The 26,720-nt window shown below is 45.1% G+C and overlaps 2 protein-coding genes and 1 pseudogene across 4 annotated transcripts; 1 reads left to right on the top strand and 2 right to left on the bottom strand.

The window, feature by feature from the left end:
- On the top strand, positions 1–26,036 carry LOC108162321 (ets DNA-binding protein pokkuri). 3 transcript variants are annotated; one of them, XM_017297005.2, is made up of 4 exons: positions 1–1,093; positions 22,036–23,279; positions 23,348–24,170; positions 24,236–26,036. In XM_017297005.2, the coding sequence occupies exons 2-4, from the start codon at positions 22,124–22,126 to the stop codon at positions 24,495–24,497; spliced, it is 2,241 nt and encodes a 746-aa protein (XP_017152494.1). In that variant the 5' UTR covers positions 1–1,093; positions 22,036–22,123; the 3' UTR covers positions 24,498–26,036. The 3 variants fall into 3 exon arrangements, with proteins under 3 accessions (XP_017152494.1, XP_033248419.1, XP_017152493.1); XM_033392528.1 differs by lacking the exon at positions 1–1,093 and adding an exon at positions 14,862–14,950; XM_017297004.2 differs by lacking the exon at positions 1–1,093 and adding an exon at positions 21,526–21,836.
- On the bottom strand, positions 14,447–18,802 carry LOC117188736 (annotated as a pseudogene).
- On the bottom strand, positions 25,379–26,664 carry LOC108162323. The gene has a single exon (XM_017297007.2). It carries the CDS (start codon positions 26,580–26,582, stop codon positions 26,082–26,084), a length of 501 nt encoding a protein of 166 aa, XP_017152496.1. The 5' UTR covers positions 26,583–26,664; the 3' UTR covers positions 25,379–26,081.
- Positions 26,665–26,720: the final 56 nt, after the last annotated feature.

Here is a 26,720-nt window from a genome sequence, read left to right as displayed (position 1 = left end):
ATTTCTTGCTCACGTCAAAACGTAAGAAACTGTCGTGGCGAACGGACGTGTGTGGTTTCTTGTTCGTTGTTCGTGCAGCGCTTGGGAGGAAATTGTACACACAAGCAGAAAACAGAGCAAGACATTTTGTTGTTCACAAAAATTTGTGCAAAGAAGATAAATACACAAGATAAATATACGATTTAAATTGATTAATGCACAATTAATAGAATTTAAATGACGGCATAACGGTTCCACTTACGTGCGTGCGTGTGTGTTTTTGTGTGCGGGAAACGGAAATAAAGAGATAAACAAGAAACAACCGAACCGACACGAAGAAGTGTAAGTGAAAAGGAGGAGACAAAAATTCACTGTTCTATACCGCGCGGCGCCCGCTCTTCCTCCGCAAAAGAGTAGGAAATGCTAACACAAACAAAATACAAGTGCAAGTGCATCGCGTGAGAGGGCTGTGTGTGTGTGCGTGTGATTGTGTGTGCGTTTGTGTGTACGTAAGCGAGTGCAAGGAACACAGACGGAAGTACCTTTGACTTGTTCTTCTGCTTCTCCTACACACGCTCTCTTTTGTTTGCTCTGCTTTGGCGCTGACATTCGCAAAGACAACACAACCAACAACAACAATAACGGCTTTTGAGTAACGGTCAAAAGCAAGCAGTGTGAGACAGGATTAGCCCCAAAAACACAGCACCACCCACCAGACAGCACCCCACCCTACGACAATGGCCCCTTGGCGCAGCAGATAGCCACAGCAGCGACAGAAACAGCGCTGCAGCTTAACCAGGAAATCATCAAAGTAGTAGCAGCAGCAGCAGCAGAGAACTGCAGCTAGAAAGCAACAGCAAGCAGTGCATTAGCAAAGTGCATGCATTACCCTACGTCGCACACCGATACGTAGCCAATACGCGCGACACGTATTGCAGCAGTTGTAGTCAAACCACAAAGCAACAAGAACACAACGCCTGTCGATTGTGTTAGCCATTCTGGGATCTGGACATATCCGCTTCCGCATTGCTCAAGAATCGAAGCCCAGTCCCCAGCCCCGCGAAACGCCCCCGCCAGAAAGTCTCACACCTCTGAGGCACAGTGGAGCAAACAGGTAAGCAATCCCAACCACAGTGTTAACACAAATTGAGCGATTATCATCTCTCGCTGAAAAACATGATATAGTACTACGTCACATTGGTCATGAAATATCAGTACAAGACGATTGTCTGAAACAACTGATAAATGCGCCACCCCATCCCATCCCACCACACACCTTAATCTTTATGGTTTATCTCTCTGCTAAATATGATTTTGTACCCTCTGTCTCTGCGACGGCGAACGAGTCTTACAATGTTTGAGTTTCTTGAGGTCAACAAATTGTGGGATCTACACACGTGTAAAAAGATAATTCAGGTAAAATTAGATAGGGCATGAGACCCAGTAACAACGGGTTTATCTAGGGTTTTTTGTTGATTTATTAACTTGGTTTTAGTGGGGATCTAATTGTGGCATCTTTATAAGACTGTTGTAAATTTGTAAAGAAGGCCCTCTTTAACCAGGGACTCGTCATGCCATTTCTGTGGAATACATTCCTCAATCTATTGCTCATCGTTCATACACAATCATTTCACTAATTTCATTTTATTATTCAAGTACCAAAAGTCATTCGCATCTGATTGTTTCGATGGCTGGAGAGGTTAAAAGGTGTCTATTACTGTGAAATGGAAAATACATACATACATATATGAGGTTAGAGGTTGAAAGAATCTTAAAAACAGGAATTCTGTGGATAGAATTCTTCAGTTTTGAAAAAATAGTTGCAACATTTTTTGAGTTATTCCAGGGAAGTTCTTTTATTATCTTGCGTAATTTCTAAGTGTAAGAACTTTAAAATACATTATGGAGTAAAGTGTACGCTCTACTGCTTTCACAGACCCAGAAAGCTCCCACCTTCTATAATATATAAGAGATCATTGGGTGTTCTTTCTGACAGAACATTGCAATTCGAGATATTACTGTTTTATCGAATGTGCACGAGTTCTGCCTGTTGCATCATGCTGGTTGGCTGGAAACCATAATTATTCAGTGTCTAGTGGCAGTGCCAGTGCATGTCTTGGACTGTATCGACTGGACTGCTTGGTATGCCATAGAATGGGGTATATGGTATGGCATGGAACGGTTCACTTAAGTTCGGTTCGGTTCGGTTCACGGGTCTCTTGTTGCATGCACTTTTCTATGGAAGTGAAACAAAAGCGGAGTGGAGCGGAGCGTTGAGCTCCAATTAGGGTGCCGCGCGACTCTCTGTGGCTCACGTCAGCGAAATCTTATCGCTGGGGCGCTATGGCAAAAAAGAAGAACAAAAATTAAAGAAAAACAACACAACTTCGGGTCAACGAAGTTTAAATGCTCTTTTCCGTTCTAGGATCAGAAAAGGAGAAGAAAGAGAATGTTTCGATTTACATGATTGCTAGAATCTCTGCTTCATTAATATCGAAAACTACTTCGAAAGTTGCATATAAATTTCTTATAAAATGAGAAATATTCTTGGATCTGCTTTCTTCTTTGGCAAAAATCCGTCCAGAATAATATTACACTTCCTCCTGCCTAGGGTATTTCGAAAACACGTAAAAAATGCCAGCAGAATTGTGTTTATTTATTTGCCTGCGCCGCCGACGACGACGTCGAACAAATCAGCCAAACAGTTCCTGCTTCTTATTCTGCCGAAGCCGCTGCTACACTCTCCCTACCTCCCATACCCCCCTTCCATGTGATGAGCATGCGAGTGTGAGTGTGGGGGGTGCAAACCGCACACCTGATCTTGTGCGGGCGCCCGCCACACCTCCGTTATTTCTTAAGAGATGAGAGCAGAAATCGCGCCCATACACGTGCAAATGTGTGTGAGTATTGTGCTTTATTGAGATTTGAATTAGCTTCTCTCTTCTCCGCTCGCTTCAATTAACGGAAAACGTAACAACAACTTTTAGAAGCTGCGCTTTAAGCTCAATTTGGTTGCCTTTACAATTTTATTTTCCTTTCCTGGTTTTCGGTTCTCTCCCGTCTCTGCTCTGCTCTGCTCTTAGGTGGCCTGGTGACCAGAGCCGGCAGCAGAAAAGCAGCGCGACAGACAGCAGCAAAGCACCAGAGCGACGGCAGCGCAGCGTAAATACAATAAATTAAATTCACTTCCGCATTGCTCCCCTCCCCAACGAAAAGGCAAAAAAAAAGACAACGTAATGGGTGAGTGTGTGAGGCGAAAAGACAAACGACGTAAGAGCATGGCAAGTGCACGGAAGCAAGAGAGCGGGTCAAAAGCGGGTAAAGAGGGGCAGCGACGCGATCGCTTGGGAATTGTTGGTACTGGCAGCTAGAAAGAGGAAGAAGAGTAGTGCGCAGAGGTGTGGGGGGAGGGGTGAGGTGGGCGAGGTAAAAGCAAACAGGTATAAAAATTGTTGATCGCAGCCAAGCGAAAAACAGAGAGAGGAAGAGGGAGAGAGAGCGAGAGCGCGCTAAGAAAACGTCGACCTATTCCCTCACACTCACTCACACACATGGACACACTCACGAGAGTCGTGTGAAACTGGCTGACTCACTCACACACACGTGCGATCGCAGCCAGCGACGTCAACGGCAACGTCAACGTCGACGCCGACGCCGAATCACTGCCAAGAAAAGAAACAAAATATAAGCAGCGGCGGCAAAATAATGAAAGAAAGAGGAAGAAAACGCCAAGCAGAAAAAGCAACAAAAAACGCCTTTAAGCGGCAGAGATATTAACACAAAATGCCGAACCAGCAAAGCACTGCATGTGCGTGTGTGTTTGTGAGCAAGAGTGTGACGCTACGCTACTCTCTGACTGGTGTTTCGCTCTCTTTTTCTCAAGAGTGTTATAAAAACAAGTGGGAACAGTGCGAGACATAACGCAGTTAAATATACGAGAGAGGGGGAGGGTCAACTATGGGATAAATGATGTAAAGTTTAAGAATAAAGTCTTACACTGCTGATGGATATGCTTGAGCGGGTGGTACGTGGGATACCATATGTTCTACTCACAGTGGCGGAAAAAATTACTGCCATACATTTTACATCCTATTATTTTTAGCCCACAAACACCGCTTGGGTCAATTCTGTCCATCTCAGGGGGGGATGGCCCAGGACCCCAACCGTATTTGTTGTGGCTTTTCTTGCTTCTTTCTATTTATGCTTCCTTTTGTTCTTATATTCGCTGCCGCCTCTCTTTTGATGCACAATGCAAGACAGAGAGAGGGAGAGTCTCGAGACATTTGCTGTTGATGACTCTTTTGTTGTTTTTATTTCCACATTGCATGCGGAAGCGGCTGTACAGTGCAGTGTATATGTAAATTTGCGTATGTATATGTGTGTAAAAACATATTTATATATTGTATTTCTTGTTGTTATCGCAGCAGCAGATGTTGCTATTGTTGTTGCTGCTGTTGAAGCTGAGGCTTGCATGCACTGCTTGTGCCATATTGATGTTTTTGAAATATGAACGCATACTTTTGCACAAATAAATATACGCACCGCACACATTGACACCAATAAGTGCACGCGCAGACTTTCTCGCAAAAGTGCACGCACACTCTCACTCTAATAAGTATGTGCACACTCTCACTCTAATAAGTACATTTGTATATGCACACACAGACTCAAATAAGTAAACCCTCTATATAGAAATGGAGATGATATGAAACGCACATTCATTGCAAACCACTTGTGCGCTGCATTTCCCATTGTAACCCATTTTATAGTGCAACAAAAAATCACACTAACCTGGTTTATGCCACCAAATGCTTGAGACGGGGAGACGTCGGCAGTGGGGGCTGCATCGGCAGCACAGCCTCCACTATGTCGTATCAAATTCGTTCAAGAAAGTACATGTGTATGTGGCAAGAAAACGGGGTGGCCTATCTTGCATCTTTGTAACGTCGAACGATCGTGCGAATTTGGCATTAAAAGCGGTAAACCCATCACAAAAAAAGCTTGCTCTGTGTTGCTCCCTCTCTCTCTCCTCCGCCCCACAACTAGTGGCATGGCAACCACCTGGCTGCTGTGGTCGAACGATTGCTCACACAATGCACTGGTCGTGCGGTTTTGAGGATCAAGGATGTCTCAGGGAGGGAACTTTTCTGCCATTGCAATCGATGAGATCATGGAATGAAATAAACTCGATTCTAGGGCTTATTCATTCATGCGATGATTTCATCCAGGAAATCCATTCGATTGGAATTCTTTATCACTTTCCTTGATATTAAATGATTCAACTTCGTTGATATATTTTGAGATTATTCTTGTCTAGTGGCTATATATAAAACATACAAGATCTGTCATTTGTCTAAGACTAAGGCTAGTCTAGTGCAATCTTTTCTCACGATCATCATTTCCCTATATTTCCCAATCTATTCCCGCGCACAATTCCACTGCACTGCACTGCTTGCTTACTTGCCTGCCTGCGCCTCTGCAAAAAGTCAACTCCAGCGACTCCATATAATCTCTGTTGTTGTTGTTTATAGCTAGTTGTTGCTTTTACCTCTTCTCCTGCCGCCTTCTCCTCTCTCTGTCACTCTGTGTCTGGCTTGGGGGGTAACCTGTTGTGTGAATTATGTTACGAACGTAACGTGTTTCAAAATATAGGAAGTCTTGCTTGAGCTATAACGCCGCACCGCCACCATCGCCGCTGCCGATAGCAACAGCGAGGTGCTTGGCTGCTTCAAGCACTGCTTAGCGCTCCTCTACTCTGCTCTGCTCCCAGCTTGACTTTAGCGCTCCCCTGCTCTGCCTAGACTCTGCTGGTAGGCCAAACTTTGATCCTAATGCTGCGGCTGTCACACTATACGATTTCCACCGATGGTTTTTTTTTTGTAACCAATGATTTTCATGAAGGAAAAACACTATCAATTACTATCAAATTTTTCCACCCGGTGGTTCCATCGGTGCACCTGGGATTAGAAATTTACAAAATTATTAGAAGACTCGTGGTATTCCGCAGCATAAATGCATCGGTAAAACACTGATCGTGTGAGAGAAGAGCGCAGCTTTGCCTCTGCTTCCAATCCTAAGCTAGCGTTTGGGTGCACTGCTTTTACTGTTTGTTTGCCAGAGCTTTAACGGTGTCTTGATGTGTATTATCTAACTAAAATGAAAGAGAAAGAGCATGAGTAACAGAAAGAGAAAGACGGGGGAGATAGAGTGTCGAAAGAGAGTGGGAGAGACGGCGAAAGAAAGAAGCAAAAAGGCAACAAACAACAAAAACAACAGCAACAAATATGCACCGCATTTTGCAGGTTTGTGGCACATTTTTTGTTGCTGTTGTTGTAGCTTTTGGCACACATACGGGTTATGGGTGAAGCGGGCGAAGACAGGCGGCGATGGCGCAGTTTCAGCGATTGGGGTGGAGTGGGGTGGGGTTCCGTGGGGGGTAAAAGTACATCAACCAAGAAGTGGAGTAATGTTGTGGAAAGTCGAATCGCTTTGGTCTCAGTGGCTTGCTGCTGCTGCTGTCGATGCAACACAATTAGGTAATTTTCTTTCTTCTTATTGAACTTCCAGGAGGCGAAGAGAGATAGAGAGAGAGAGAGAGGGAGCAGCATTGCGTGGTTAGACGTAACAGTTTTTGGGTGCACCACAGAGCTCCGTTTGATGATGGCGTAACGCCAAAAAAAGGAAGTATCTGTAACGGCTGTAAAAGAGAGCTACTCGAGCTTGAGCAAAAAGTAGAAACACAGTTTTATAATCCCGAACCACACCCCCGCGCCTCCAGAGAGAGACAGAGAGGGCCTTAGGAGCATTGTTACCATTGATTGTTTCGTTATATTGTTGTATCTCTAACTGTATCTGTGGGAAAACTGAAAGAACTATCCCTAGTACCTGAATGGAAGTGGAAACAAAACCCTAGGGATCTATGAAGGAACCCCTAGGAAACACTCTTACCTGTTGAACAACAATGAATGCAAAAGCTGAACAGGTCTTTGCCACTTTCGGCGGACGGGTGGGTGGTCCTGCAACACTAATTGTCGCTCTTGAGAATGGATGGACCACCGCTGTGGTTCCAACCCCTGATTCGATACGACTTGACCCCCGACTCTTAGCCGACCTGGCAGGAGGACCGAGCCCTCTCTCTTTTCGCTTAACAATGAAGTTTTTGGCATTTGGCACTTCAACGGAAATTGCATTCAAAACGAGCGCGGAAGAAGGAAGAGATGGCCACTCGAATGGAGAACAATGCAGTGGCAGTGGCACTAGTTGTCCTTGTTCCTGTTCCCTTTCCGCTAAGTCTCCTCGTCCTTCTACTTGAAAACTCTGCGGGAAGTAAAGTATATAGGTACATATGTACATACATTTGTATTTATGTGGCTATTGTAGTGAAAATTACATAATAAGAGAATATGTTATTGCTGGAAGTTTTTTAATTCGATTTTTCTATGATGTGGTATTATCTGTAAAGTCCGTAACGGAATACATGGGTATATATGTTCTATGATACCTTTCAAAATATTTACAGAAATACAGTCTTGATGGTTCCGCAATGTAAAATATCTTTAAGAACCATATCAAAATCAGTCGAGGTTCAAAATGCTCTTGAATCTCATTAAAACCCTCAACGAATATCGTTTTTCTTTCGATCAACCTCTGTTCGTGTTGCAAAATTACGCTATATCCGATTTGAACAGCTTTCAAGTCTTCAAAACTTCAAGTTCTCTATAATTTAAACACAAAAAATAATACAAACACAATTGAAAAGAGAATCTTGATTGACGCACACGAAGATACTATGCGATTCCCATCGTTTGCATTAAATAATAGGTAGTCTATCTGTTGTACGATTTTTTGCATATTATATCGTTAGTATTCCGCCTTGTCAGCGTGTTCCAAATGATAATAATAATAATGCCTGGTAGGGGTTCCATGTACTGCAAAGCCCCTATTAGTTCTACGACTTCCGATAATAAGGAAACACAAAAAAAAATAGTTGAAGTTTTAGGACAGGAATCGTTTAAGATGTCTAATGAATTGTAGATCAGTATTAGATCTGTATATGGAAATTATTTTTGATTTTTTCCCAAAACCAGTTCTCTGGAAGATCTTTGATGTTCTTATAATTTTAAGTCTTTAACAGTCGATTTTCTATTGTAGAAAATTTTAGGCGAAATGGTTATTCTTATTTTTCTGTAAATTAAGATCATGGATCATGGTGTTTTGGATTGTAGAAGATTTGAGGTCACCAATTGGATAGTTCTCTTTAGTTTTCTTATAAATGTAATGTTTGTTATAATGTAATTTCGATGGTAGTGGATTATAGAAGATCTGCACCTATCTTAAAATCGAATTTCGATAGTATTTCGTACAATAGAAGATCTACGGCATTTATACGTATCCAACCGTTTAATTCGCATTGATTTGGTCATACTTTAAGATCTCTTAAAATTGAATTTTGTTTGTAGATAATGGTCTTTCGTTTCATAAAAGTTCTGCTACAAATTATTTACTCGTAATACACTTTCAATTTCGTTTCGTTTGTACGCATACATATATGTATTCATGTACATATGTATATACATTTGTGTAGGTTTGAAATCGCATTTTGGCAAATCTTTAATAAATCAATTAGATTTCAGTGTCGATAGGGGATTGATAAGGTGGCCGAAATAAACAAAATTCCAACTGACGGAGGCAGAATCAAGTATAGGTGTATCTACATATGTGTGTGCTTCTTGTATATGTATCTGTGTGAGCGGGGTGCTTCTGCATCTGTATCTGTATCTGTGTGTAATCAGTGGCTGATAAGCGACACGGAACGAAAGTAATGTGGGTGTGTGGGGGGAAGTGCTAGAAGGAGGGAGGGGAGGCAAACGAAAGGAAAGGAAGCTATAGGGACGGGGAGGAGGTGCTGAAAGGTGCTTACGATAGGAGGCAGGCGTGAGTGGGGGGCCGATAGGGAACCGGAAATGACGCCAGTCGAAAAATTTACGCTTTCGTTTTGGAGTACTACCAGAAGGTGGTTCTATGGTCCGGGCGGTTCTTGAAGGGGGTCTGCGTCGAATGCCGCATTGTTCTTCCTCTTTTTCTCATTTATTTTGGGGTTTTTTTTCTGTGCATAGAGTGAGGTGGGGGAGGGGGTCCTAATTGATAAAATAATCAGTACATATATACATATATATATATTTTATTTATTATCATTTATTGCTTCTCATCTTGAAGAAGCAGCACAAAATAAACGTAAAATAGAAAAGTGGCATTTATGGCATTTTATTTTTGTTAATCATATCGGCTAGAAGGCATTCACAAGTGTTATTATAATGATTGCAGCAGTTGCTCCTATCGGCTGTACCCACGGCACGAAATGGGAATCGGAATATTGGGCTGTTCAATTATTTACACCTTGATACGGACGGACGTTCGGATGGAGGTGTTTTTTGCCCGATTACTTTATGGCCGCACTCGTACGCGTTAGGGAAAAGAGGTTACTGCGTTACGGAATTCGAGGATTACTTGTTAGCGATGTGCCTCGTCATGCACACGACATGCATTACCTGACCCGATAGCCTTTATGTCTTTTGCATACACAGGCATTCTCTTTAGGACTTCCTTCTTCCCTGCATATTTTCAAGTTTTCTTTTGCAAAATTTCCATATTTCATGGAAAGAAATCTCTCTCTATGGTGACTTGTTCATGGAAACAGTCCTCCTTAAGGTCAATTTCCACTGAAATTCAGTTTACATCAAAGTTCGCTCCTCTTGAAACTTCTGCTCTAACTCTTGAGGAAGTCAGTGGAGGGATCTCTTCGTCTCTCTGTGTGTAGCTTCCCACCTAATAGGAAAATTGTTTTATTACAAGTTGGGAAGATGCTGAGAAATATTTTCAAGAGAATGCCGCCTTCGCCCTGCCGCCCCTGTCGTCTAGATGGACACAAGTGTCAAATGTGGCAACAATAACAGCAAGAATGAAGACACAACAGAGTAGGAACGAACCCCCTGAAGGCGCAGAGAGGAACAAAACAGAGCAGAACAGATTATATTATAATTTCCAAGTAAGGCGCACACAAATTAAAACAAACAACAAAATTGACACGAACATCACGTAGCAAAATGATGTTGAAGGAGAGAGAAACATATTCTGAGATTATTCCACAAGATGAAGATGGAAGACGGGCACGACGGCAGCCACTTGGGTGTCCAAGAGTTCCAAGAGTTTCCTTTTTCGCCAAATTCATATCATAATTAGCAAAAGACTCGTCGTCTCAAATGAGTCGCTGCTGCCTAATGCTGGAGGCAATGCAGCACGGCGAGCAGTGGCAAAACCTCAAGAGGAAGGATAAAGGATACCATATCCCCAAAGAGGCTGACATGTCGTCTGTCTGTCTATCACAATTGTTAGTTCTGTTCTGGCAGATTGTTCGCTGTGTCGTCTTGACGCCACACTTGTCTTTTATCTCATTAGGTCGCTTTGCCACGTTTTAGTGGCTACTTAAGTGCAACTTTTTTGCGGCATCATCTACAATTCAGCAATTGTTTATTGTTTGTAGGAGCTGCTGCTGCTGCATGGCATTGTCCGTCCGTGCTTATCACGAAGCTTTTTCTACCCCCACTCTCCCTCTAGACTTGTAATAATTATCATCATTTGTTAGATTGTTGGGGCGACTTGTGTCTACAATTATATATACAAAATACTCGTATATGCACACAAGTATTCCCCCCGTCCAAGCTCTGGAGAAGCCTATTCAAAGTGCGCTCGCTATCAGTCCGCCCTCTCTCTCTCTCTCTATCAAAGTACTCTACTTGTGGAAATTCCGCCTGGAAACAGAGAACTCAAGATTCGGTGGCGGCAGAATGCATCCGCAACTCATGAAATTGATTGATTCACCTTATACTAGAGACATTTCCCTAATGATAATCGTTAGATCTATGGCTTCGTATAGGTAGGAACTGATTTCAAAACATTTCCCTAATGATAATCGTAAGTTCAAACATATAGAAAAGTGCTATAGGAAGAGACTGCTGTGGGTTCCGCTTTGAGTCAGTGTTTTTCCCCGAATGATTAAGATGGAAGAGAACTTTATTTTTAGAAAATTTCTCTATAATCCTAGAAGTAGTCAGTAGAGCTCAAGTAATGCGGAAGCGCCCCTCGGTTGGTCGGTTTAATGTCTATTAAATGTCCTTGAAAGTCAGTATATGCTCTCTCTGTGTTTATGTTATTCGAAACGAGTGTATCCTATCACTTATGGGAAATTTTTACTTCTTTTTCCTATCGAGCAGAGTTTTATTTTCTATAAGAATACCACTTTCTTGGGAATTTATTGTTAGAGACTAGTCGTATCTTGAAACACGATTTGCCCTTGCTTTACCCTTGCCTTCACTCTGCCCCGAACATCTTATCTGTAATCCGGTTCCGCTTTTATACAATATTTGTAATGCTCTTCGTTTAATCAATAATTCGTGGTGCGACGATACACTCGAAAAGATATGAGCCAATTTCCTGAACACTTAACTCGGATATTACACATCAAAAGAGCGATATATGTATGTATGTACTTTTCAGGGGGTTCTTTGGAGATCTTTTGTGGATGATGTTTACACCTTACGCTTCGCTTCCACCATTGCCATTCCCTCTTTTCACAAAAGATATTCTGTACTCTTTCCTTTTTTTCTGTCGTTGTGCATTTCCCTGTTGGAACTTGATTTGTGATTATAGACAAGCGTCATCGTCTCTGGTTCTCTGGTCGGTCTCTCCGAACGTCTCTGAACATCCGCTTCCGCATTTATTAAGTGTCTTTCCACGAGACGGACGTCTCGTCGTTCCTCCGAGTTTCTGTTCGGTTCGCGGTTCGTTTGAGTTCAGTTCAAGCTTGGATTCGTTCGTTTAGAACGTTTTTACAATTCAGGTTTTTGTTCAGTCTCTGGTCGGGTCTGGTCTGGCCGGCTGGGGCTTTGTTTCACTAGTTTTTTGCTAGTGGCTGCTTGGTGGCTGGCTCTCTGTAATTAAGATGCGAAGCGCGCGATCGTTGGAAGTTCTTTGCGGATCGGATTGGCTCCATCTCCATGCATGCCTAGATGTTAGCTATGCGGTGTGTCTGTCTGTCTGTCTGTCTTTCCGTCTTTCTGTATGATGCTTGATTACTAGTGCAAATACTAACTACCGGTTTAGATGCTCTCGACCAGATACAACGTACAGAACAGAACAGAACACAACATAACACAGAAGTGAAACGAAGCGATCGCTTGGTTGGGTTTGCTTCTTTTTCTCTTTTGCTTGAGACCTGACTTTGGGTTTGGTTAAACGATCGATGGGTTTGGCTCTGGTTCACAGGAAGTTCTGTGCCCCTCGATCACATAAAAGCAGGAAGTCTTTCCATCGCTCGTGCATTTTCCCATAAGCGAGAGGACACACCTTTTCATCAGAGGTGTTATACGTTGGGTGTAAGGAAACGCATCACTCCCATAAGCGAAAGGACACAATCGTTTCGAGTTATATGAACTCTTGCCATTGAAACTGTGGTCTTACTCCTACTTCTTCAAAGAGACCAACTGAAAGCTCAAGTCTTCATCCGTTGATGGAACGGGAAGTCAAGAAAGAGACAAATTGCTGTCTTCTTTTTTTTATTTTTTGTTCCTTGTGCTGTATCTATTGGCGTTATCTTATCGGTATACATATTTGTTGTCAACTTACTGAAAAACCTCAAGCAAATCGTAAACATTTCATAATACACATAAACATTATGGTCGGTGTCGGAATGATGGGGTGGAAGTGGTGCTGGTGGTGGGGACTCTGTTCCAACGGAACATGTTGTATCTTTTACGACTATATGCTCTGGGCTCTTGTCTATATCTCTGTCGTCTCTTTATCACAAAAGGCAAGAGGCAGCTCGCGACACCAAAGACAACAAGTAATCCTAGTTTACAGATACACATACCTACTATCGTACGTATATCACATGTATTCGGTTTGGGGCTGCCACCAAAAAGGCCTCCAAACGGCGCACAGGTGTTGTGTGGCAGAAGAGCCACACAACTGGAACTCGAACTCTGTGGATTCTTATCGCGGATTCGGTTGGCTTGACGGACAAGGTGTTCCACCTCCTCGGACCTCTACGCCTACTCCCACAGGTGGGACACCAATAGAGAGGAAGACCATATTCTTTTCAAACACGGAAGTACGACCTGTGTAAATTGTTAACAGAAAAGCGAAAAACCCTAGCAACAAAACCCTTATCGGTTAGACTCGTCGTGCACAAGACATGCATTTTGTTGTGGTTTTCCATTCCAAAGCATACTCTATGAATGTTTCGCTCGTGCATCTCGGGTTGATCATCAATGAGGATACATACTTTGTATCTAATATCTTTAGCTCTCTGTCAGAAGGTGATCTTTCCGGGGTTTTTCCAATAAACAAACATCTTTGTTTCAAACCCTTTTCAAAGCTTTCCCTTTTCTCAAACGACACTACTTTGCTGAAGGGGGTTCCTTCCGCAAATAAAACTAATTTGTGGGACTATTGATTTGCTTTTAGTTTCAACCAAGCTCCATGCTCCCTCCCTCCCCAACCGCCCATCTTTGGGGCAGTACTGGTGCCCTCTTTGTGGCATGCTTTCTTCTGTTCTGTTCCATTCCTCTCAATCTAACCCACTGCCTGGGCATCCCCGTCCACTTATTTGTGGTCTTCAAACACGGAAGCATCTCATGTCAACCAATTGAACCCGCACTGACCCCGACCCCGACAAGAGGGAGAGAGAGAGGGATGCCCCACTCTCCTTGTACTAAGAGGCAAAACATTAAATTCTTGCTGCAGGCAGCAGTCCAGTGCCAGTGCCAATCATCATGATGATGATGCCTTATTAAGTTAGGAGATACATATGTGGCAGAGGGGGGTTCTATGCGGTGTGGCAGGGACCATCGCAGTGGAGTGGCTGCCACAGATGGGGCTGCAAGTGCGAGAAAATCGCAAAGAGTTGAAACAAAACGTAAAAACAAGAGGAAAAACAAGAAAAAAACAGCAGTTGCGACTAATTGAATGTAATGGGCACAAATGATGCGGTTGATGCGGTCTAGGTCTACGTTCAACAATTCCGTATGCCACATGCCCCATGCCTCACGCATGCCCCTGGTTCTTCTTCGGAGGAGGAGGAGAGGAGTAGAAATGATTTTGAACTCTTGTCTAGCGTTTGATGAACTCATCCATCCATCGTATGGAAATGGAATATCTGGTTGGAAGAGATCTCTGTTCGTTTTCGGGTTCTGTCTCTCCCATTTCTAGGTATAGTAGCTCCTATCCCAATCCGATGATAATGATTCCAATCATAATGCTACCGATAATGATCATAATGATGATGCTGTGCTTTTTTTTTGTCTTTATTGTTATTGTTCTTTGAGAGAGCCCCTCCTTTATGATAGAGAAATCTACTACTACGATGATGATCCGAAAAAATAAAAACCAAAGCAGTCTTTTGTTTTGATTATACATATGTAAATACATATATGTACTGTGTTTAATATAAGGGAGAATTAAAAATATAGAAAACATTTTTTCGGTGAACTGCGCTGCTGACTAACCGGATAAGCCCCGCATTTTGTTGAGCATCGTTATGGAGGCAGCCACCAGGGGTCGGGATCCCGTCACCAACACATCTACTTCACTTTTCATGCCGAATTTTTGGTCCCGGTATTTGGCTTGAACGTATTCAAAGAAGGCGTTGACGGAGGCGGACGTTTGCGAAGTGTCCTTTTTGCCGGTCTCCTCGCACAGGCCTCGCCAGGTTCTGGCATTGCGCTTGGCTCGCTGCAGTTCCTCCATGACATGCCACTCCTCGTCTGGCAAAATTTCGCCCTCTGAGAAGTTGGGGCAGGGCACAAAGTGTGCCCCGTCGAAGTTCACATTGAAGCGAAGGATTGTGAGCAGGTCTTTGGCATTGGAATCGCTGGTCTTGTTGTAAAGCAGGATCTTTGTGGCGCGATGAGAGCGGGTGAGTGTGTAGAACCATCATCGATTCCACAGAGTCGGCAGTGTCCAAATAGACGTTGTACATGTCGTGCTTGACGATATCGAAGTGTCCCACCGACTCAAAGGTCTCAAGGCCGCGCATTGCTGCCTGGGTCAGTTGGGTGCACTTGGGATCCAGGTCCAGATTCAGGCCCACCACAAACTCGGGCTTGTGGCGTCTGAGGTAGTCGTAGGCCAGCTGGGTGGCCAATGAGGCATTCAACTTTACGGATTGGTTGGCCTTGGTGAGAAAACGCTTGTGGCTGGGATTTGCCTCGGTCAGCGCATTGAATGTCGGGACACGGTGGAGCTTGGCGCCCATCTGCTTGGCCTTCTGAGCCAGGACCTCACAGCACTCCGGCTGGCTCACATTTGTGAAGATGGTGGCCGCCGGCTTCATTATTTCTCCCTTGGCCCAGGCAATGTCCCGCATGGACTCGCTCAGGTTGGAGCCCTGCTCCCAGCCCAGAGTGCTGATGCCGATGGTTTTCGCATGCAAGGTGATGTTGGTGGAATCGCTGGCGCCTCCACTTTTTTCTATTCAACTACAACAACAACAACGGAACAGAGTCTTTCGTGTTTGCATATTAAAAAATACGAAAAGGTTATCGAACGTTTGATATCATTAAGTTTTTTTGTTGTTCCCTATCTCTGTCTCTTTTCCGATATGTGCAAAGCATACACAGCATACGATTTATGTAAAGATGGAACAATGAGTCAGCAGAAACAGAAATACTTTCGGGTTAAAGCCAAAGTTTCGAGATACATTAGAACCAAAAACACGTCACGTAACGCCTACAGCCGTACAAGAAATGGGTTCTTTTCGAGGAATGGAAAGAAAGATCTTTCTTTGCCTCTGACTCTCTCTCGCTCTTTCTCTCTTGGAACTTCAAAACAAAAGAACTTGAAAGATCTTCAAGGTGAAAGAAGAGGTGGGAGATCTTGTCGCCTGATCAAATGCGAAGAGAAAACTAAATTAATAACAGACTAGAAATACTAGAGAAAGAAGGAGAATAAAAAGAGGTATCTTATGAGGCCCTCTGGGTCTCCTTTCTTTTGGTTGGAAGGAATTGGTGCAAAGATTTTATACCCGATACTCAAAGACGCATGTGCCTCAAGGAAAACGTTACGACTGTTTTTTTCTTCTTTTATAGATACAAAACACCTCCCAAATGCATGGCATTCCAGGGTATCTTCAGTTTCGACTCCCCTTTCGACTCTGCCTTTTCTTTTGCTTTTGCTTCTTCTTCTACAGCCACCGCACAGGCCTCCTCCATCCATCCCTCTGATGATCGCAGCTTCAGGTCCGACTGAGCTTCGGCTGATCCCCTCCCCCCCGTCTACCAAGTGCGTAACGATGATTGATATGCTTGGGCTTGAGCTTTGAGCTTTCATTGTTGTTATTGTTTGAGGGCTTCAAAAAAAAAACCCCCAAAAAGTGAGGAGAAACAAAAGAAAATTGCCCACGGCGCTTGAAGGGGAGGGGGGCTGGCGGCTGGCTTAAAGCTTAAGGTCTGCGGCTCTGTCTCTAAGCGGGGGCATAAAATGACGAGCTAGACAGAAAACTGAACCGCAGACATTTGGTTTTTGTTTTTTTCGTACCTCTTTATCTACTTTTGCTTCTTGTTTTTAGTATATGGGTAGGGTAAGAGTATTTGGGGCAGGGCTTATAGGGAGTTAGATCATTATCATGCATAAAATAAAACATAATCAAAGGAAATGTCTCAAGAGTTTGAATATAATGTAATGCTATATATATTACCTGAAGTTGATCAAAATCGAAGGACTATACCATATATGCACATCAAGTAGCTGGTGTAGAAAGAGTATCAAAAGCTTCGACTCCCTATCGAAGTTAGTCTTTCGTTTTGCTTGTTTTCTTGTTGTTGTCGCCGATCGCGCGAAGAAGAACCCGGAATTGGCGTCGTTTTTGTAGTTGTTGTTGCTTGTGTGTGTGTACGTTCGTGTGTGTGTGTGTGTGTGACGTGAATACCAATCCGAATGCCAATACAAATAGCAAACACGATACGCTCACGCGCTTGTTATGCACGCTCAGCGCAGCGTCTATTTGAGAGGGTGGTGGGGGGAAGAAGAGAGAGAGCACCTGGTGGGTAGGCATAGAGGGGGGTGTAGTAAAGTGGTGCAGGGGGGCGGAGAGCAGTTACCAGAGAGGTGTATCCGGAGGTAAAGGTAAATCATGTGTGAGCATGATCGAGGGGGGTGGGGGAGACCCTCTATAAGCTGCTGCTGCTGCTGCTGCTGCTCTTGTTGTTGTTTCTCTTAAATAAACGAGACGCTCGACGAGCCTGAGAGTGTGGTGGTGTGTCTGTGTAAGAGAGCAGTTATAAAAACAAAGCAGGTCGTTGACACGACTATTTTGGATTTCGGATTTTTGAATATATCGGTTTTTTTATGCTTATTAATTGAGTATTTGATATGTATGTATTGTATGGCATGGGAAGAAGGTGATCGATCTAAAAAACAGCTGGCATACACGTGCAAAAAAAAAACTAGCAATACAGTGAAGGCTCTCTAGGGTGGATATTCCTTCAATACACCATTCAGATATCCATAGAGATTCCCTCAATCTTTACACCTGTGACACGCTCCCCGGAAGGGAGATTCCTTTGGACCATATTTGCGTTTGATTTCTCAAACAATGGAAACCATGAATATTTGCCTTTAAGTGAGCAATCGATGGCGAGATTTCACTGTACCATATCGAACAATAATCGAATTCGAACCCTGAGCAAACTCATTGAATTACATGCAACATTTTTGTGGTATAGTAGGGTCAAATCCCTCGCCTTTTCAATAAGGGTTGATTTAGGGCAAAACAAAAAAAGAAGAATGGAAAAAAAAAGAAAGAGAAACAAACAAAAAGAAAAGGAAAACGATTCTGCAATATCAGAGGGCACACCGAACACAGCACACAGGCACTTGAGCCTCAAATCCCAAGGAAAGACCTCATAAAAGAGATCAAATGTCAACGACAGAGAGGAGACACCGCGCACCATCCATGCCACACCACGCCACACCACAGCACACCACATGCCTTGTCATTCCTTCCTTCCCTGCCATTGCCATATCTCCATTCTTTGGTAGTTTTTTTTTTCGGTCCGGGATTCCAAGAAGTCCTACAAGATGTAAAGTGCATATGCCCGTAGACAGAATAAGGTAAAGAGGATGGGATGGGACGCATTTCCTCATTCTCTTCCTTCTCTACCTGACAGAGTGAGGGAGAGCAGATAGCATCCATCAGCATCTTGGTTGCAGCCGTCTCCCTCTGGCACCTTACTCCGATCGACTGCTGAGCCGTTAATCTTAATGCGCCATGGCGGCTGTCGCTTCTGTCTCTCTTCTCCCTCTCTCTCTATCTCTCTCTCTCTCTGTGTGTGTTTGTTTGCTATCAGATTTTTCTCCTTTTCTCATCATTCTTACTGCGCAGCACTTGATGCACCGTCAGAGAGTGCAGCAGTGGCATCGTCAGAGGGGGGTCCCAAAGAAGGATGCGCCTGCGGAAATTACTCATTAACTCCCGCGGGCCCCGGGCCCCGACCCTGTAGCTCTCTCACACACTCACACACATTTAGTGAATCATTCCAGGTCGCCGCCGCTGGAACTGGAATTCCAGCTGGGTCTAGGAGTGGATGATCAAGTGTCATCTTAAGGGGAGAGGCACAGATAAAACATACGATTCTTTTTCCTACAGCTTATCTGATTTCTTCATCATTTTAGTATTGCTTTTCGCTTAATCCTTCTCACCCTCTCTCTTGGCCTGCTGCTGGCTGACTTTTTCTTCTACGACTTCCTTATCCACGGCGACCATCTCCATCTCCATCTCTCTCTCTCTCTCTCAATCGGTCGTGTCCCATTTTCTCTTTGTGGATTTCCGATCCCACGGCCAACATCATCAACTTGTCACCCACACGCCCCGCTCACATTGCGATGATGCGATGCTGCTCCCGCGCTCTCTCTTTCTTCCTAACAAAAAGCGGAAATATTGCAAATAAATAAGAGAGGGGAGAGGCGAAGAGAGCAGAAGACGGCGTTCTTTAACCCATTTGTGTGCAGTGATGTAGTTTTTCACCTTTCTTGGCTGCTCCTCGGCTCCTGCCCCCACTCCTTTTCCTGCCTCTCATCTGCTTTTCACCTCCCACTCCAGCCGTTCATCAGCCCCCTTGCTGGCATTTATTCTCTCGCTCTCTGCCCCTCTACTGGCCTCTTTTTTTTGTCTTTTTCTAAACTGATCGTTTTATAATTTTCGTTTGTAATTTCCGTTGAAACCGGTTCGACATCGTCCGCATACCTTTCGAACTACCTGTGTGCCTGAGAGTCGTTTTTACGTTGTGTAGAGGTGTGGTACGGTGCGGTGCGGGGGGGTGGGGTGCTGCTATGCTACTGCTCTTCCACTCTTCCAATTTCTTCTTTCATGCCGCGCCTCCTTTCCTGCTGCTGAGATTTAGAAATATTCTTTATACTCTCTTATTGCGTGTTGCCATACCCTTTGCGTGCGAGGGTATGATGATGTTGCGAATCATTTGAAAAGGAAGAACTTGTACATAGGAACCATATAACCGAACGGTCTGGAAATCTCCCCTTTCATATGGACCAATGATTGATCCAAACCGTAGTACCATATCTCATAAGTTCTAAACGAAAAACCCATTTGCAAGGGTATCAAAGCTGTTCGCACACAAAGCTAGTACTCCGTTCCTTTCTTGTCTTTCGGCCTCTGCTTTAGCTTTAGCTTTAGCCTGTTCCTCTGTCTGTCTTCGCTGCTGCTGTCTCTCCTCTGCCTTGTTTTGCCCGTTGCCCTCTTCCTCTGCTGCCCCGCCTGCTTCTGGCCTGTTGATGAGCATTCATTTGTCATTTTACTACGTGCCACCGACTCCAACTCTGGTCCGAATGTTTATTTGTTGTTCCCCGAAACATGTGTGCTGCCTGCCACTAGAGGAATATATGATTTTTATTTTAGTGAAAATTCTACCATGTGTTATGGTTGGGTTTTCTGTGTTTTGTGGCAACCAAAATAACACGTAGGATCGTGTACATACATATATATCATACATACTTGTATCTCCCCCATCTCCAACCATACATATGTGGGCGAGTGTGTGTGTGTGTGTGTGTGTGTGTGTGGAGCACAATCAGCAGCGGGGCATCTCCTTCTCTCTCTTCGAAAACAAATAGATCGGATCCGACCCCCTCTAAGAGACATGCATGTACATGCATAATAAAATATTCAAGATGATCATGATCATCAGGGAACATCATCATTGCATAGTCAGTCGATCCCTCCCCCCCATACACTCTTCCCCAAAAAAGCCACTTGCCTGCCTGCCTGCCGCCATCCCATCCCTTTCTGGCGCTGCTCTCTTCTCACTTGTTGAAAGCGCTTCCCGGAGAATGAGGAAGTTTCTTGTGTGTGAGCAGAGCAGAAGCAGAAGCAGAAGCAGAGCAGAGACGTCAGCAGAGATGTGAGATAAATTTTAACATGCCAGCAGCAGCAGCAGCAGCATCAGCATCAGCACATGTGTGTGTATGAGTGCACAGGCACTTTGTCTGGGAATAAACAGGGTGCCTGAACAAGATGCTCCTCCTTTGCTTCTTCTTCTGCATTTACTCATGGCTTGCTGCTCTCTTTACCCACTGGCGGATTTATTAGTTTCCCCATCCATCGTATCGTCGCCCAGCGTCTTTCTCCAACATGGTTGCTGCTGCTGCCTTTGAAAACGGGTTTTTGTTGTGTGGAATGTGCACTTCCGTTTGCTGCTGCTGCTGCTGCTGCTGCTGCAGCAAGATATGGCCCGAGAGTGGGCAATGGGCACGGCTTTCAAGTTTTCGAGAGACGTTCGTTCGTTTATTCCACGATCCCTCGCTCTCGCCTCCCCCTACCCCCCTCCCCTGCAGCGCACTTGTGCCATCAATACATTCGTTTATGTTGAAATCTTTACAGCACAAAAAAAAAAAAGAAAAATGATCACCGCCAAAGATACACACACACATCTCCTCGTATTTGTTTGTGTGTACACATCCGGAATATGACTGTGGGGCGGGACGCCCATGCGCACAAACACATGCATACCATCAGAGATCACACATTTTTATGGAAATTACCATATTGAGAAATTTACAATTAAAAAGTTAAACGAGTCTGACTAGGCGACTACCGAATGCACTATGTTCTTAATTTGTACCGATTAACAACGGTCTGTGCTGCCCCCTCCCCAACACGCCAGCATTTAAGAAGAATTGGAATCTAATGAAACATTCCACTCCTTCGACTGTAGCGCATTCTTGTGTTCTGTTATGCCGAACCATTTTTTTTTTGTTTTTCTTCCGAAGATCTTCCTCTTTGCCCCACAGCAGACAACGTCCGTCGCTGCGGGGGTGTGCCGCAGAAGATGGGATCGAGAGCAGGCGAGAGAGAGAGCGCTAAGAAGAGAGCAACTCAGCACAGCCTCTGTCTCTGCCTCTGCCTTCTTCTGCTTCTGCTTCTGCCTTGCGTCTCTGTCTATGTCTCTTCCAGTGAGTCACACTATCTTTTTGCCTCTCCGATATTGAGGTCCGGTCCGTCAGTTTGTTCGGATGCGCTTGCCTGCCATATAAATATTTGTTGTAGTTGTTGGATAGTAGCGTCCGCGATCGCGTTCGCGTCCGCATCGTTGGAGATATTTGTATATTATTTGTTTATTTCCACCAAACCATCCATTGGATACTCTGCGCGGTGGCGACGATTATGAAGAAATTTGATTTTGTTGGAATGCGAATGTCGGCAGCGGCTGTCTGACTCTCTCGCTCTCTCTCAGTCTCAGTCACAGTCTCAGTCTCAGTCTCAGTCTCATCTCTCCTCGAATTGGATCGCGGTATGTGTGTGTTGTTGTTGTGTCTGGAAAGAGAACACACGCCGATGCTCTCTGGTTCCTAGTGTTCCTCTTCTTTGGAATTTTTGCTAGCGGAAGTGTGTACATCCTCTGCACTTTGACCGTTAAAATATATATGTACATATAAGATATATAGAAAATACACCAACTAATTTTGTGTGATTTCCCTTTGTTATTGCAGATCACAGATCCCAAACACGGATATATCTAGTGGCTGCCACTAGTCCAGCGTCCCGCGTGCAGGATTAATTTATTTTAAAAGTGGCTGCATGTCCAAAATGAAAATGCTCCCAGTACAGTTATCATTGAATTCGCTCAATCCCGGCATCTGGAGCGATGTGCTGTGGCGCTGCCCACCGGCACCGTCCAGCCAGCTGGCGGAGCTGAAAACCCAGTTACCCCCATCGTTACCCTCGGATCCGCGACTGTGGAGTCGCGAGGATGTGCTGGTCTTCCTGCGCTTCTGCGTGCGCGAGTTTGATCTACCGAAGCTCGACTTTGATCTCTTCCAAATGAACGGCAAGGCGCTGTGTCTGCTGACGCGTGCCGATTTCGGACACAGGTGCCCCGGGGCCGGGGATGTCCTGCACAATGTGCTGCAGATGCTCATCATCGAATCGCACATGATGCAGTGGCATTTGCCCAACAGCCCGGTGACGCCCACCAGCCGATACCCACTGTCGCCGCAAAGCCATCCGCCGACAATGACATGGCCGCCATTGAATGCCCCGCCCGAGAGCAATAATCCCTTCCACAATACGGCCCACCACCTGGCGGCGCATCATTTTATGGCGCCCAATTCGGTGACGCTCAGTCCCCCGCCGTCGGTTGATTCGCAGGCCAGCAGTCCGCCCCAGGCCCCTTACCAGAACCAGAACGGAGGAGGAGCACCAGGCTCAGGATCATCCTCGGCACACACATTCAATGGCGGATCTAGCAGTGTGGGAACTTCAAACAGCGGACCATCGGCGCCGGCCTCTTCCAGCTCTGGCAGCAGCACGGCCAGCAATGGATCGGCCATGCCCATGAAGGGGATCAGCAGTGCCAGCAGCAATCACAGCGACTCCGAGGAGGAGTACTCTGTTTCCGAGCCAAAAATGGCCACTGGCATGCCACCAGCGCCGCTCTCCTACAGTACGGCCAGTCCCCCAAGCACGCCCATACTGAAGGACATTAAACCCAATTGGACGCAGCAGCTGACGAATAGTTTTGTTAACTCGTGGTCCCAGCAGCAGCAGCAGCAACAACAACAGCAGCAGCAGATGCAGGCGGTGCAACAGCAGCAGCCCCAAAAGCTGACGCTGGACAACACAGCCGGACCAGTGGTGGCACCCGCCGGAGGATCCATTTCCGCCCCGACAACGCCCAGTTATATGTACAAAGCGAAAAGGGAATTCTTTCCAGAGAACTCTGAGCCCAATACAAGTGAGTGGCACATTGCAATGATCAAAATCCAAAATCCATTCCTAACACACTTTTCGCTCCTTTTCTAGATGGTCGCCTCTTGTGGGACTTTCTGCAGCAACTGCTGAACGATCGCAATCAAAAGTACAGCGATCTGATTGCCTGGAAGTGCCGCGACACGGGCGTCTTCAAGATTGTGGATCCCGCTGGGCTGGCCAAGCTGTGGGGCATCCAGAAGAACCATCTATCCATGAACTACGACAAGATGTCGCGCGCCCTGCGGTACTACTATCGCGTTAATATCCTGCGCAAAGTACAGGGCGAACGGCATTGCTATCAGTTTCTGAGGAATCCCACGGAGCTGAAGAACATTAAGAATATATCGCTTCTGCGGCAGTCAACCCCTGCAGCGGGTGCTGGCAATGGAGGAGCACAAGGTATGGCGCAGGGCAATGGAAATCCAGCGCCCAGCAGCCCCGCAGCGGTCCAGAACTGGAGCCAGCAGCAGCAGCAACAACAGCAGCAACAACAACAACAGCAACAGCAATCCCCCCAGCGTCCTGCCTCCCGTAATGGTCCCATGAGTCTGCCCGCTGTGGCAGCAGTGGCTGCAGCAGCAGCTGCCGCCTATGGACCGCCACCCACATCGCCGCTCTTCATGCACGCCATCAACGGAGCCTTCCATTACCTGTCCGCGACGGCGGCCGCTGCAGGAGCGCCACCCAATTCCCCAGCGCTGCAAACGCCCGGTGCCGCAGGGCCGGACAAGTTTCAATTCCATCCACTGAAGCTGGAGAATGGTGGGGGAAGCTCGGGATCGGACAGCGCCGGAGAGGACCTGAAGCCCACGGATCTGAGTGTCAGCGGCAAGAGTGCCGCCGCCGCAGCTGCCAGCAACGAGGACTGCTATCCGTAAGTGGCCCCCCGCCTACGCGCTTCTGTTGCCTCCTAATACCAAGCATCATCTCCATCTGCAGGCTCATACGCAATGCCGATGGATTGACGACCATCAAGCTGATACGCTACAACGATCATCAGTCGGCGCCCTCGCCCGCAGAGCAGTCACCCAAGCCGGAGGAGCAGCAGCAGCAGCAACAGTTGCCCGCTGGTTCCAACTCGCCGAAGCCCATGGAGGCGAGCGATCAGTCCCAGCCTGTGCCCATGGACAGCAGTGATTGCAATGGCAGTGTTGAGGTGTCCGAAGAGGCGTTAGCTGCGTTTAGGCATATGCGGCAGTAGGAGCAGCACCCCCATCATTGCCTTTCCCCCCACAAACATTACCTGAGCTAAAAATGGGACCAGCACACACATAAACACACCCCTATGCCCGCCCCCTAGCTGGATGTGGTTGCCTTTTGTACATAGATAAAAACATTTGCATCAATATATATATATTTTATACATCAAATTATTTATTAAGCTAATCTAACGAGAGAGAGAGAGGAGAAATGGAGCGAGCGAGCGAGAGTGAATGTAATTTCGTTTTGTTGTAAGTAGAGTTCTTGAAAAAACAAAAAAAAAAAACGGCGCAGCGCAGCCTTTGATTATGTGCCAATTTCTACATTAAATCAGAATTAAATTATAAGTTATCACACGCCCCGACCCCCCAAGCATCAACCACAATCATACGAGTAGCGTGTAGCGAGAGTAGCGCCGCCCCTTAGCGAGTAAGTGTTGCCACCTTTGAGCTTTACAAATGTTGCCTCAACAAAATGGTTTCAAATTTATGAAAACGAAAAACAAACACAAAAAACAATTGTTAAAAATACGATACGAAATATGAAAGAAAGGAAAGAAAATTGTTAATTGATATACAAAAAATAATCCGCGGGAAGAGAAGAGAGAGAGATTGATTTCTTGTGATAACAGATTCATTGGCTGGAGAAGAGGAGAGCACAGAAGGAGGAGTATGCAGCCACAGGAGAGATCCAGGAGCTATGGGATCCATGGTGTGGAAACTGAAACAGTTTCTCCGTTCTGTTTCTCCCTGGCGGCCTCTCCTGCTGCCTGCCTGCCTCTCTCGACAGCTGAAAACAGAGAGCTTTCAAAATTCAATTTCAATTGGAGAAAACCCCTTAGCCCTTAGATACAAGAACATGAAGAAGAAAAAAAACATTGGCTTCCATTTTTATAGCAATGATTACGAGCATATACACATTTAGTTTTCAATTAAAACATTATTCATACGATTATTATTATTATTATATAATTTGTATGTTAGTTTTCTAAGCGGCTGCGCCCTCACGGAAAGATTTGTGGAATCGGAGCAAAAAGCAGAAGTGTTCATTTAAGCATTAACAATTTTAGTTTGTAAAACAACTGCACGTCGCCCCATACAAACCATAAAAAACAATAGAAATTTTGTACATTTTGAAGCACACTTTATTAATTATATTAAATGCAAAACATAAATGAAATGTCATGGAATGGAGAGGCGCAGACCATCAACCCCACACCACACACACGCTCATCCAACTTAGTTTTTAGTGCCTGTAATTATTATTAAATATTGCATAGATCTTATAGTACATCTAATTTTCGTACATACGATATATATATATATTTTTTATCTGTTTTTTCGCTTACGCATTAAGTTTAAACACCGCCAATAGCTAATAATTAGCACTCTAGTGTCGCCACAATACCTGTTCTTCCATTTGCAAAAACCTTTACCGAGTATATCTTTCGATCAATAGGTACATATACATTTTATGTGTATTAAAAAAATATTCAAGAAAACGGAAACAAATTTATATGTAATAAATAAATGAAAAATGATATACACACTGGAAGATCCTATGGATCATCATCGTCCTCTCCTCCCTAGATAAGTTCCTGATTGTCCAAAAACTCGCGTATCATATTGCGGCAGGACTTGAGCAGAACTTTGTTGCAGTCATTGTCACTACGGCGGGGCACAGGCGTCAATCGGGATTTGGCTTTCACTATCGATGATGATCCTCCTGCATTGGTAGTAGATTTGGCTGGAGTCAAAGAGCGTCTCAGCAGATGGTTGGGTATTGAACGCTTCTTGATAGGCTGAGCAGAGTCGGGAGTGCGCACAGCCTGATCCTTGGGCGTCAATTTGTCGGCGATATGCTGCGGCGGTGTGGGCGAACGTGTTACAGCGGTGGAGGGCATTGGCACCGACTGCCTATCGTACTGATAGCGCAACATGAGCAGAGCGGCAGCAGCCTCCATTTCCAAAGCACCATACGAGATGCGGCCATCAAAATCCTGTTTGTGGATATTCAATTCGGATTCCCTGGCTGGCGATGGGGTCTGGTTGGTCTTTCGTTTGTTCATCACACGGTGGTACTTCATGGTTGCTGGCTGGCAAGGAACTGATGTCCATTGGCATTTAGGGCAAGGCTTTTATAGGCCAAAAGGATTTACCTGATGGATAAAGATAATCTACCTACCGATTGGGTAAATCCGCGGGACCATTGCTTATTAGAGATC

Source organism: Drosophila miranda, chromosome 4 (assembly GCF_003369915.1).
Source record: "Drosophila miranda strain MSH22 chromosome 4, D.miranda_PacBio2.1, whole genome shotgun sequence".
NCBI lineage: Eukaryota > Metazoa > Arthropoda > Insecta > Diptera > Drosophilidae > Drosophila > Drosophila miranda.
The sequence above is the reverse complement of the archived record's forward strand: the minus strand, read 5'-3'. Positions and strand labels throughout refer to the sequence as shown.